Source organism: Mustelus asterias, chromosome 26 (assembly GCF_964213995.1).
Source record: "Mustelus asterias chromosome 26, sMusAst1.hap1.1, whole genome shotgun sequence".
NCBI lineage: Eukaryota > Metazoa > Chordata > Chondrichthyes > Carcharhiniformes > Triakidae > Mustelus > Mustelus asterias.
Genome location: NC_135826.1, coordinates 21,223,134 through 21,237,448, shown reverse-complemented (window position 1 = coordinate 21,237,448; position 14,315 = coordinate 21,223,134). Strand labels below are relative to the sequence as shown.

The 14,315-nt window shown below is 48.4% G+C and overlaps 1 protein-coding gene across 9 annotated transcripts in view; it reads right to left on the bottom strand.

Moving 5' to 3' along the window:
* LOC144479508 (transducin-like enhancer protein 4) overlaps window positions 1-14,315 on the bottom strand; it is a 225,270-nt gene that overhangs the window by 133,625 nt on the left and 77,330 nt on the right. For all 9 annotated transcript variants that reach the window (XM_078198246.1, XM_078198241.1, XM_078198243.1 and 6 more), the window contains exon 5: window positions 10,053-10,115. In XM_078198246.1, the coding sequence (XP_078054372.1) occupies window positions 10,053-10,115 (63 nt within the window). The remainder of the gene's footprint in view (window positions 1-10,052; window positions 10,116-14,315) is intronic.

Genomic DNA, 14,315 nt, shown 5'->3' with positions numbered 1-14,315 from the left:
CTGTTCAAACTCTCTTCATATGACAAACCCCTATGTCGCTGGTGGGAGAAGAATGTCATTTTGAGATCTCTCTGGAACCAGTCACGTTACAGCCCTGTTGTGAGAGTTAGTGGCCACGATGAAATGTGCGTCGTGACGAACGGGCCCGGTACATCCGGCCAATGAAAGCAAAGAGCACCCGTTTGGTGCCACAGCATGTACATCTAAAGTGTTACAAATTTAGGGGGTGTAAAATTGTGTAAAGTTTTTTTTAAATTTAAAGCTATTATAAACATTTTGCACAGTTATCTGTTAAAATAAATGTGTTTATCGCCGCGAACAGAAAGTATAAGTTTAAGTTTACTTATTAGTGTCACGAGTAGGCTTACATTGACACTGCAATGAAGTTACTGTGAAAATCCCCCAGTCGCCACACTCTGGCGCCTGTCTGGGTACACCGAGGGAGAATTTAGCATGGCCAATGCACCTAACCAGCATGTCTTTTGGACTGTGGGAGGAAACCCACGCAGAACGGGGAAGAATGTATAGACTCCACACAGACTGTGATCCAAGGCAGGAATCGAACCTGGTGCTGTGTGGCAGCAGTGCTAATCACTGTGCCACCATGCTGCCCTATTACAAAACATTACAAAAAGATGCTGCGTGTGAACGTTATGTCCTATATTAAAATGTTTCTACATGCTGACTTGCTGAAGGCACATTGAAGCAAACAAACCTGACTTTCAGGTGCTGACCTTTTGTATTAATTGCTGATTTGCAGCACTTGGAAATTTTTATTTTTCCACATCTAGGATTAGAAAAAGGTTTCCATTTGTATTGTTCCATATCAGAATCACAGAACTAAAGCAGAGAGCAGCCATTGTGTCCAAAAAAAGCTATCCACATAGTTCCATTTGCTTGCTATTTAAAATAGGGGCGGCACGGTGGCACAGTGGTTAGCACTGTTGCCTCACAGCGCCAGAGCCCTGGTTCGAATCCTGCCTTGGGTCACTGTCTGTTTGAAGTTTGCGCATTTTTCCCTGGGTTTCCTCCAGGTGCTCCAGTTTCCACCAACAGTCCAAAGATGTGCGGGTTAGGTGGATTGGCCATGATAAATTACCCCTTAGTGTCAGGGGGATTAGCAGGGTGAATATGTGGGGTTATAGGGATAGTGCCTGGGTGGGGTTGTGGTCGGTGCAGACTTGATGGGCCGAATGGCCTCCTTCTGCACTTTAGGGATTCTATGATTCCATGACAAAACAAAAGCTAAAGATATTTCTTGCCTTCAGCGATCTGAAGTGCAGCAGGACATAACTTGATGTAGTGACAATGTTGTCAAGTGGCTTGGGAGCGTCCTGCTCTGTCGTCTGTGCATTCAGGCAACGCTGAGGGGCCAGGATGCTTGCTTACTGATTAAATGAACTCGGAATGGAGTACCGGAGGACATTCAAGATATCAATACCGTCAGCCATGTCAAATCAACCGTGAAGGACTGTGTGCTCCCAGTTCTTAAGCACTCTCTTTAATCATATCTGTCAACCAGTCTGCATCTGGAGCTTCTCGCCTAGTGCAGCAACTTTCTTTTTTAATCACAATATTTCGCACTCCCAATGGCTAATCAATATTGCCTAAAACTGTTCAAACATTTACACCGAGGTCATTATCCATTAATCAGCTATTCTTATTTTTTTCTCTGTTTATGTTTTTTCTCCTCCTGCTCCTTTGGAAGGTGGTAACGGACGCCGGGGTCCAGCCCCCCCCCCCCACCCCCGCAAGATGCCGGGGTACGTCCCCCCCACCCCCCGGACACCGGGGTCTGGCCCCCCCCCCCGGACGCCAGGGTCTGCCCACCCACCCCCGGACGCCGGGGTACGCCCCTCCCCCCGACGCCGGGGTACGCCCCTCCCCCCTGACGCCGGGGTACAGCCCCCCCCCCCCCCCCCGACGACGGGGTCCCCCCCCCCGATGACAAGGCACGACCCCCCCCCCCCCCCCCCCGACGCCGGGGTACGGCCCCCACGGATGCCACCCTCCATCCTTTGCATGTGGATGTTTCGGATGATTGCCTGCCAGCCGTTAGCATGCCGGGTACTAGAGTTGCCCTCGTCAACAACCAAGCTCGCCCACTTCCCAACAAGAGCGGCAGAATAAGAGTCGGCAGCCAGGAGATTTAACCAGTTGGCAACACTGCATAAGGAGGCCATTCAGCCCATCGAGTCCTCACTGACTCTCTAAAAGCTCATCTTACCCGGGCCCGCACCACCTCCCTATCCCCATAATCCCATACATTTAGCATGGCCAATCCACTGAACCTGCACATCTTTTGGACTGTGGAAGGAAACCGGAGCACCCGGAGGAAACCCACACAGACATGGGAAGAACGTGCAGACTCCACACAGACAGTGACCCAAGCCGGGAATCGAACCCGGGTCCCTGGCGCTGTGAGGCAGCAGTGCTAACCACTGTGCCACCCTGCCGCCTGCTCCTAACTTTGTGACACATAGCACACTGGGGAAATCCTTCCTCCTCTCCGAGGATCTGAAGTCTTGCTCCAATTTCTCCCCACATTCCCTCCAGGGCCAATTTGTTGATCTGTGCAAATGACTATAACTTTAGTCTTTTGCTATCGCCGGCTGTTTACACACTGGTTTTAATGAGAGTGTTTGCTCTGTTTCTGCAGGAAACGGTGGTTGAAGATGTTTGGACTGTTCTTGTTGAAATGTGAGCCGAGATTGTTTGCATTGCATTGCTGGAACCGGGTGCTGAACATCTGTGTTAGAATCACTTGGAAAAGGGTTGATGTGCGCCCAGGAACAGAGATAAAGGCTTTCGGGCTAAATTCAGCATCTTATTCAATATGTTTGGACACAGCCATCCTCCTAAATTTGAATTTTCTTTTCATAGACTCCCTACAGTGCAGAAGGAGGCCATTCAGCCCATCGAGTCTGCACCAACCACAATCCCACCCAGGCCCTATCCCCATAACCCCACATATTTACCCTGCTAGCCCCCCCTGACACTGAGGGGCAATTTAGCGTGGCCTAACCTGCACATCATTGGATTGTGGGAGGAAACCGGAGCACCCGGAGGAAACCCACGCAGACACGGGGGAGAACGTGCAAACCCCACACAGACAGTGACCCAAGCTGGGAATCAAACCCGGGTCCCTAGCGCTGTGAGGCAGCAGTGCTAACCACTGTGCCACCGTCCTTGCATTGTGCTCATAAAGCCCACACCAGGTGATTCTATGTGCGGAATTCTGCAGCCGCGCTGGTCTAAAAGCCGGAAATTCCCGCTTGACCGTCAATGGCGTTTCACATTCTCCGCAACCCGCCCGCTAAAATTCCAGTGACGGGTGGGATGGGAGAATTCCGGCCTATATCAAATGAAACTGTAAAATCAGACATGTTTGAGTAGAAGGCTACCCAGTCCGATCCTTGCTCAATCTGATTTTAATAGTGTATGTTAACTTGTCGACAGACAATTAGCAGTGATGAGCTTACATGAGAGTTGCAGTGACAAGCACTTATGAGAGTAGAACTTCGCATTATCTCTAACTAATTTTGCAGCAACCTGGGCCTTCAGAGAGAAAATTATATAATCACCTTAGTACCTTCGCCATCAGGACACCCCACAAATCCTCACAGCCAGTGAAGTACTTTTTGCAATGCGGTCACTGTTGCAATGTATCAAATACAGCAGCCAGTTTAAGTTTAAAGTTTATTTATTAGTGTCACGAGTAGGCTCACATTAACACTGCAACGAAGCTACTGTGAAAATCCCCTAGTCGCCACACTCTGGCGCCTGTTCGGGTACACCGAGGGAGAATTTAGTATGGCCTGTGCATCTAACCAGTGCGTCTTTCGGACTGCGGAAGGAAACCGGAGCACCCGGAGGGAGCCCACGCAGGCACGGGGAGAATATGCAGACTCCGCACAGACAGTGACCCAAGCCGGGAATCAAACCCGAGTCCCTGGTGCTGTGAGACAGCAAGTGCTAACCTCTGTGCCACTATGACGCCCGTTTAACACAGCAAGCTCCTAAAAAAAAACAACAGACAATGACCGGACAATCTGGGTCGAGGTGGTTTTGGTTGAGAGATAAATATTGGCCAGAGCGCTGGAGATAACTTCAAATCACAGAGTCTCTACAGTGCAGAAGGGGGCCATTTGGCCCATCGAGTCTGCACTGAAAACAATCCCACCCATCCCCTATCCCCGTAACCCCACGTATTAACCCTGCTAATCCCTGTAATCTACACATTCATTGGACACTAAGGGGCAATTTAGCATGGCCAATCAACCTAACCCGCACATCTTTGGACTGTGGGAGGAAACCCACGCAGACACGGGAAAAACATGCAGACTCTGCACAGGCAGTCACTCAAGGCTGGAATTGAACCCTGATGTCGTGGGGCAGCAGTGCTAACTATCATGCTCATCTTCAAAATGGTGCCTTGGGATATTTTACCGTTAGCTGAAGGGGTAGGCGGGGTTACAGTATATCCTGTCATTTGAAAGATGGCATGTCTGACAGTGCAGCACTGCCTCAGTATTGCCCGGGAGTATCAGCCTAGATTTTGTTCTCCAGAGTGTACTGGAGGCCTTGAACTCACAATTGCCTGAGCTGACCATGCACCCAACTGGCAGCTGATAGTAACTGTGCCATCTTCTCATCTTTAGACGGAGAGAGTGCTGCTGGACTTGCTGTGATTTGCAGCACAATAGAACTCATTGCACAGCCCCTCTGAAGACTGGCTCTGGTTAGTGCATGTGCGAAGGGTTGGAATCAAGGTGTTACTTAGAGTCAGAGTTTTACAGCACAGAAAGAGGCTTTTTGGCCCATCAGGTCTGTGCCAGCCATAAAACACCTTTCTATTCTAATCCCATTTTCCAGCACTTGGTCCGTAGCCTTGTGTGCTACAGTGTCTCAAATGCTCATCTAACTGCTTATGAAATGTTGTGAGGGTTCCCACCTCTACCATCTTTTCAGACAGAGAGTTCCAGATTCCCACCATCCTCTGGGTGAAAAAGGTTGTCCTCAAATCCCCTCAATCTCCTACCCTTACTCTATGTCCCTGGTTCGTTACCCACTCTAGTTAGGGGAAAGGTTTCTTCCTATCTACTCTATCTATACCCCTCACAAATGTTGTACTCCTCAATCACGTCACCCCTCAGCCTTCTCTGCTCTAAGGAAAATGACCCGAACCCAACCAGCCTCTCTTCAAGGCTGACAATCCAGTGCAAATCAGAGTCAGTAAACAGGAAACTGGCAGAAGGACAGGTTGAAGAGGCTGGGGTTGCTTCCCTCGGAACAGAGAGGTCTGAGGGGTTACATGAGGGGTTACTGAGGGGCGGCACGGTAGCACAGTGGTTAGCACTGCTGCTTCACAGCTCCAGGGTCCCGGGTTCGATTCCCGGCTCGGGTCACTGTTCTGTGTGGAGTTTGCACATTCTCCTCGTGTCTGCGTGGGTTTCCTCCGGGTGCTCCGGTTTCCTCCCACAGTCCAAAGATGTGCGGGTTAGGTTGATTGGCCAGGTTAAAAATTGTCCCTTAGAGTCCTGGGATGCGTAGGTTAGAGGGATTAGCGGGTAAAATATGTGGGGGGAGGGCCTGGGTGGGATTGTGGTCGGTGCAGACTCGATGGGCCGAATGGCCTCCTTCTGCACTGTAGGGTTTCTAATTTCTAATTAATGATTGGGGTTTACAAAATTATGAGGAGGAAGAGATAGAGTAGACAGGAGGAACCTGCTTCTCTTGGCAGAGAATTCAAAACCCAGGGCTCATGGATACAAGCTAAATGGCAGAAGAAAATTATTTTTTATTCATTCGTGGGACATGGACATCGCTGGCCGGCCAGCATTTATTGCCCATATCTAGTTGCCCGAGGGCAGTTAAGAGTCAGCCACATTGCTGTAGCTCTGGAGTCACATGTAGGCCAGACCAGGTAAGGATGGCTGACTTCTTTCCCTAAAGGGCATCAGTGAACCAGATGGGTTTTTCCGACAATCAAACCAGGGCAGGACTTACTCAGTTAATGGTAGGATGTTGGGGAGAGTTATAGAACAAAGAGATCTAGAGGTACAAGTTCATTGCTCCTTGAAAGTGGAGTCACAGGTGGACAGGGTCGTGTGGAAGGCATTCAGCATACTTGGTTTCATTGGTCAGAACATTGAATACAGGGGTTGGAACGTCTTGTTAAAGTTGTACAAGATATTGGTAAGGCCAAACTTGGAGTACCGTGTAGAGTTCTGGTCACCTATTATAGAAAGGATATTAGTAAACGAGAAAGAATGCAGAAAAAATTTACTAGGATGCTACTGAGACTTGGTAGTTTGAGTTATAAGGAGAGGCTGGATAGACTGGGACTTTTATCTCTGGTGCGTAGGAGACTTAGGAGTGATCTTATAGAGTTCTATAAAATAATGAGGGATGTAGATGAGGTAGATAGTCAATATTTTTTCCCAAAGGTAGGGGAGTCTAAAACTAGAGGGCATAGGTTATAAGGTGAGAGGGGAGAAATACAAAAGGGTCCAAAGGGACAACTTTTTCACACAGAGGGTGTTGAATGCCTGGAACTAGCAGCCAGAGGTAGTAGTAGAGGTGGGTACAATTTTGTCTTTTAAAAAGCATTTAGACAGTTACATGGGTAAGATTTTTATAGAGGGATATGGGCCAAACGTGGGCAATTGGGAGTAGCTTAATGGTAAATACTGGGTGGCATGGACAAGTTGGGCCAAAGGGCCTGTTTCCATGCAGTAAAATCATAGAAATCATAGAAACCCTACAGTGCAGAAACAGGCCATTCGGCCCATCAAGTCTGCACTGACCACAATCCCACCCAGGGCCCTACTCCCATATCCCTACACATATTACCTGCTAATCTCTCTAACCTACGCACCTCAGGACACTAAGGGGCAATTTTATGGCCAATCAACCTAACCCGCACATCTTTGGACTGTGGGAGGAAACCGGAGCACCCGGAGGAAACCCACGCAGACACGAGGAGAATGTGCAAACTCCACACAGACAGTGACCCGAGCCGGGAATCGAACCCAGGTCCCTGGAGCTGTGAAGCAGCAGTGCTAACCACTGTGCTACCGTGCCGCCCAAACTCTATGACTCTATGACAATAGTTTCATGGTCATCAGTAGATTCCTAATTCCAGATATTTTGTATTAAATTGCCATGGTGGGATTTGAATCCAGGTCCCCAGAGCATTTTCTGAATTTCTGGATTGACAGTCTAGCGATAATACCACTAGGCCATCGCCTCCCCTAAAGGGAAAATGTTTTTACGCGTAGCATGGTGGGTGTCTGGAATTCGCTGCTCACGTTGGCGTTGGAGGCAGGGACCCTGAACTGAACCTGTCCCTTAAGACTGTAAGCTCCAGGGCTAAGCGTCGGGTGCAGGAAGATGGAATTAGAATGGGAACCTGGGTATCTTTGGGTTGGCACGAACAAGATGGGCTGAATGATCCCCCTCTGTGTTGTATCATTTCTATGGTTCTATGTGCACTGGATCCAGGAAGATCACAAGCAAAGACCCACAGATTAATTCAGAACACCAGTTCATTTTTTTATCAGTTTTAGAGACAAAAAGTAGGCAACCCCGTGTCCTCACTACACCACTGGCGCAGAATAGGGTTGGCAACAGTGGTTGGGTCTATTCCTGGAGGTTTCATCATATGTGTCCAACAGCCACACCTGATGAAACAGCTTCCTTCAGCCCCTCCCCTCCCCTCTACCTCCTATAACTGGATAGTAACAACAACAAAAAAAATGTAAAAAATACAATTCCAACTCTCCTTCGATTTTGCTCCTGGAATAACTCACTGCCGCATCCCAGAGATTAAAATCCAGCAGACTCCAGGGCAGTCCTGGAGAGTTGGCAACAGCTCCGCAGAGCAGGGCTGAGGGAACTGGCTCCCCCGGAGAACAAAAGCAGCCCCTGTGGAGATGGCTCTCGACGCTCCGCAGACAAAACAGCTTCGGGGGGTGGGGGAACGAAGGAGTTAATTCTGGCCAGGGTACAATGTGGTTATTGTTTCCGGTTGCAAGGTTACTCATGAACAGCGGTGTTTCATACAGACGATGATCTGGGAAACCAGCCCCACCCCCCCCCACCCAAACCTCCCCCCCGCCAGCCCCCTCCCCAACAGCCCTGTGTCAATTCACGAGCTGTCTATATCTCTTGCTGTCGGAGCGTGTTACACGCTTCACTGAGTTTCAAATTAAAATGCGCTCGGCTTCCATCTTCCCCTCCCCCTGCCTGTACTAACGCAACCCTCCCCACCCCCGCTGCGGGGAGCTTGACAAAAGGGTAGCCAACTGTTACACAAAATTCACACATCATCCTCTGGCATCACCCTGAAGAACGAGCATTCCAAGACCTGGAAATAACTGCTGAACCCAACTTTTGGGCACATCGGCCATTTTGCGACTCTGCCGTTTGTTTTGGTGAGAAAACTTGAGAGCAGCTGATTTCTTTTTCTCTCTTTTGAAAGAAAATATGATTAATTTAGTTTAAGTTTATTTAATGGTGTCACAAGTCGGCTGACGTTAACACTGCAATGAAGTTACCGTGAAAATCCCCCTAGTCGCCACACCTGTTCGAGTAACACCGAGGGAGAATTTAGCACGGCCAATGCACCCTAACCAGCATGTCTTTCGGACTGTGGGAGGAAACTGGAGTACCCGGAGGAAACCCACGCAGACACGGGGAGAACGTGCAGACTCCACACAGACAGTGACCCAAGCCGGGAATCGAACCCGGGTCCCTGGCGCTGTAAGGCAGCAATGCTAACCAGTGTGCCACCCCATTCCAATTAATTCCAATAGAAATAAAGATGGTGGTGCCCTTTCATCCAACTGGCCATAAATGTATTTGCAAACTGGACAGAGCCAGACTTTACACCGTCTGACCTGTGTTATAGCCTCACCATTGCTGGCAGTAGAGAGGGTCAGTACAGGGAGGTGAGTAAAAACCATAGAGTCACAGAATCCCTACAGAAAAGACCATTCAGCACATTGAGTCTGTACCAACTCTCTGACAGAGCATCCCACCAAGGTCCTCTCCCCCGTCCCATCCCTGCAACCTCACATATCGCCCATGGCTAATCCATCTAATCTACACATCTTTTGGACACTGCTGGAAAATTTAGCATGGCTAATCCACCTAATTTGCGCTTCTTTTGACTGTGGGAGCAAACCGGAGCACCTGGAGGAAACCCATGCAGACACGGGGAGAACGTACAAACTCCACACAGAGGCCGGAATTGAATACGGGTCCCTGGCGCTGTGAGGCAGCAGTGCTAACCACTGTGCCACATGAGAGGGTCGATACTGGCAAGGATCAGCCACCGATGGAGGAACTTTACTGTATACTTCACGGTATCCGAGAGCCCACTCAGAGGACCTTGCAACCATCAGTGATCGAGAGTCCCCCTTATTAAATGGTTTTTTAAAAAGTTGATTTTTGGTTTCTGTTTGTGGAACATGTGTTTTCAGGATGGCTTTCTGCCTGTGAAAATCTCCTTGTCGCCACACGGGCAGCACGGTGACACTGTGGTTAGCACTGCTGCCTCACAGCTCCAGGGACCCGGGTTCAATTCCCGGCTTGGGTCACTGTCTGCGTGGAGTCTGCATATTTTCCCCGTGTCTGCGTGGGTTTCCTCCAGATATTCCGGTTTCCTCCCACAGTCCAAAGATGTGCGGGTTAGATGCATCGGCCATGCTAAATTGCCCCTTAGTGTCCCGGGAGGTGTAGGTTAGAGGGATTTGCAGGGCAAATGTGGGGGTTGTGGAGATGGGGCTAGGATGGGATCATTGTTGGTCCAAACTTGATGGGCTGAATGGCCTCCTTCTGCACAGTAGGGATTCTATGGTTTCTCACCATGTAAAAAAAAACAAGCTTTCCATAGAATTGGCGAACAACATTTTGAACGGAATAGTCCCATTCTACATTGAGAAGATGGGTCTACACACAAGAACTGGACATCACTGCACTGGAATTAAAACCCAACCTTCCATGAATCAACTTATATTATTTAGCAAAAAGAGAAGCAAACTTACCTCCTGAGAGAGGAAAGGTATAATTTGTGCACAGATTGTGCTTAGCCTCTTCACAATTTCTGCCTGCAACATAAACAAAAGTGAAGATTGGACATTGTTGCAGCTTAATCAGCATCATCATCCGCACAGTTACAGTCCGGACCGAAGTTTCCATCTTCAGCCTGAGGGGCTGAGTCGGAATCTCCTCACAGCCACCTTGTTCTTCACAGTGGCCCGACTTACTGCAGCTAATGGAACACAGGTACAAAGTCAGAACTGCCCAGGACTATGATCCAGGGCCTATTTATACCCCTTAACCCGAAGCGGCTATTTCGTAGCATGTAAATATTTGCATCTTTGGTTAGAGGCCAGCTGGAATGTTGAAGCCAATTCTGGGCACCACCATGATGATGGTGCGGAGAATCACAACACTCCTTCGGTGCAGGAGACCATTCAGCCCATTATGCCTGCACCAACTGCAATCCCACCCAGGTTCCATCCCCATAACCCCAGGTATTTATCCTGCTAATCCTCCTGACTTTAAGGGACAATTTAGCATGGCCGATCACCCTAACCTGCACACCTTTGGACTGTGGGAGGAAACCGGAGCACCTGGAGGAAACCCATGCAGACACGGGGAGAATGTGCAAACTCCACACAGACAGTGACCCAAGACCGGAATTGAACCCAGGTCCCTGGCACTAAGAAGCAACAGTTCTAACCACTGTGCCACCCCGAGATTTGCTAGAATGGTACTGGGGGTGAAGAATTTCAGTTACATAGAGATTTTACGAGAAGCTGCAATCGCTTTTCTTACAGCAGGGAAGTTTATGGGGAGATTTAATTGGGCGTTCAGGATCATGAAGGATTTTGATTGATTAGATTGGGGGAAATACTGCCCTGAGGTTCAGCAACTGGAGGTTTGAGGTTTAAAATAATTGGCACAAGAGCCAGTGGAGGAATGTCTTTATTGTGATCTGGAATTCACTGCCAGAAAGGAACACAGAGGTAGATTCAATAAAATCATAGAATCTCTACAGTGCAGGAGGAGGCTATTCGGCCCATCGAGTCTGCACCCACAACAGTTCCACCCAGGCCCTATCCCCGTAACCCCATTTATTTGACCTGCTAGTCTCCCTGATACTAAGGGGCAATTTAGCATGGCCAATCTACCTAACCCGCACATCTTTGGACTGTGGGAGGAAACCAGAGCATCCGAAGGAAACCCACGCAGACACAGGAAGAATGTGCAAACTCCACACAGACAGTGACCCAAGCCGGGAATCAAACCCGGATCCCTGGCACTGTGAGGCAACAGGGCTAACCACTGTGCCACCGTGCCGCCTATAATAGGAACTCAGCTGGAGAACTGAATCTACTTCTGGGTGCCACACTTCAGGAAAGATGTGAAGACTTGGAGGGAGTGCGGAAAAGATTCATGAGGATAGTTCCAGGGACAAGGAACTTCAGTTACGTAGATGGATTGGAGAAATAGGGACTGTTTTCCTTGGAGAAGATTGGGAGATTCAGTACAAGAAGGTTGAGAGGGTATTTGATCGAGGTGGCACAGTGGTTAGCAGTGCTGCCTCACAATGCTGGGACCCAGGTTCAATTCCGACCTTGGATGACTGTCTTTGTGGAGTTTGCACATTCTCCCCGTGTCTGCGTGGGTTTCTTCCGGGTGCTCCAGTTACCTCCCACGCTCCAAAGATGTGCCATGCTAAATTGCCCCTAGTGTCCAAGATGTGTAGATCAGGTGGATTATCATGGGGGACTTCAACATGCACATTGACTGGCAGACTCAAGTCGGTAAGGGTGGAATGGAGGAAGAGTTCTTAGAATGCTGTCGGGATAGTTTCCTTGAACAGCATGTTACGGAACCGACGAGGGAACGAGCTATTTTGGATCTGGTATTGTGTAACGAGGTAGGTAGAATTAAGGATCTTATTGTGAAGGACCCTCTAGTGACCACAATATGGTTGAATTTCTGATTCAGATGGAAGAGGAGAAAGTTTGGTCTCAAACCAGTGTCCTCTGTTTGAACAGAGGGAAATATGATAGGATGAGGGATGAATTGGCTAAGGTAGACTGGGAGAGCAGGCTGGCAGGTAGGATAGCTGAGGAACAGTGGAGGATTTTTAAGGAGATCCTTTTCAGTTCTCAGCAAAAATATATTCCAACAAAAAACAAGGATTGTAAGAAAAGGGAGAACCAGCCGTGGATAACGAAGGAAATAAAGGAGAGTATTAAAATAAAAACAGCTGCGTACAGAGTGGCCAAAAATAGTGGAGAAACAAGTGATTGGGAAAAATTTAAGAAACAACAAAGAGAGACTAAGAAAGCGATAAAGAAAGGAAGGATAGACTATGAAGCTAGGCTAGCAATTAATATAAAAAATGATAGTAAAAGTTTTTATAAATATATAAAAAGGAATAGAGTGGCTAGAGTGAATGTTGGACCCTTGGAGGACGAGAGGGGGGAGTTAATAGTGGGAAATGAGGATATGGCTGAGTCTTTAAATAAGTTTTTTGTGTCGGTCTTCACGGTGGAGGACACAAATAGTTTGCCAAATATTAACGATAGAGGGTTGGCAGCAGGAGAAATACTTAATATGATTAATGTTACCAGAGAGGCAGGGCTGGGTAGACTAATGGGACTGAAGGTGGACAAGTCCCCGGGTCCGGATGGAATGCATCCCAGGGTATTGAAAGAAATGTCAGAGGTAATAGTGGATGCGTTAGTGATTATTTATCAAAACTCGTTGCACTCTGGGGTAGTGCCGGTTGATTGGAAAACGGCTAATGTTACGCCGCTGTTTAAAAAAGGAAGGAGACAAAAGGCGGGTAACTATAGGCCGGTCAGCTTAACGTCTGTAGTAGGGAAAATGCTGGAATCCATTATTAAAGAGGAGATAGCAGGGCATCTGGATAGAAATGGTTCGATCAATCAGACGCAGCATGGATTCATGAGGGGAAAGTCGTGCTTGACGAACATGTTGGATTTTTATGAAGATGTGACTAGGGCGGTTGATGGAGGAGAACCGGTGGATGCGGTGTTTTTGGATTTCCAAAAGGCGTTTGATAAGGTGCCCCATAAAAGGCTGCTGAAGAAGATTAGGGCACACGGAGTTGGGGGTAGTGTGTTAAAGTGGATTGGGGACTGGCTATCCGACAGGAAGCAAAGAGTCGGAATAAATGGGTGTTTTTCCGGTTGGAGGAAGGTAACTAGTGGCGTGCCGCAGGGATCGGTACTCGGGCCGCAACTGTTTACCATTTATATAGATGATCTGGAGGAGGGGACGGAGTGTAGGGTAACGAAGTTTGCAGACGACACAAAGATAAGTGGAAAAGTGAATCGTGTGGAGGACGGAGAAGATCTGCAGAGAGATTTGGACAGGCTGAGTGAGTGGGCGAGGATATGGCAAATGGAGTATAACGTTGAGAAATGCGAGGTTATACACTTTGGAGGAAATAATAACAAATGGGATTACTATCTCAATGGAAACAAATTAAAACATGCTACCGTGCAAAGGGACCTGGGGGTCCTTGTGCATGAGACGCAAAAGCCCAGTCTGCAGGTACAACAGGTGATCAAGAAGGCAAATGGGATGTTGGCCTATATTGCGAGGGGGATAGAATATAAAAGCAGGGATGTCTTGATGCACCTGTACAGAGCATTGGTGAGGCCGCAGCTGGAATACTGTGTGCAGTATTGGTCCCCTTATATGAGGAAGGATATATTGGCATTGGAGGGAGTGCAGAGAAGGTTCACCAGGTTGATACCGGAGATGAGGGGTTTGGATTATGAGGAGAGGCTGAGGAGATTGGGTTTGTACTCGTTGGAGTTTAGAAGGATGAGGGGGGATCTTATGGAGACTTATAAGATAATGCGGGGGCTGGATAGGGTGGAGGCGGAGAGATTCTTTCCACTTAGTAAGGAAGTTAAAACTAGAGGACACAGCCTCAAAATAAAGGGGGGTCGGTTTAAGACAGAGTTGAGGAGGAACTTCTTCTCCCAGAGGGTGGTGAATCTCTGGAATTCTCTGCCCACTGAGGTGGTGGAGGCTACCTCGCTGAATATGTTTAAAGCGCGGATGGATGGATTCCTGATCGGTAAGGGAATTAAGGGTTATGGGGATCAGGCGGGTAAGTGGTACTGATCCACGTCAGATCAGCCATGATCTTATTGAATGGCGGGGCAGGCTCGAGGGGCTAGATGGCCTACTCCTGCTCCTATTTCTTATGTTCTTATGTTCTTATTAGCCATGTTAAATGTGCGGGAGTG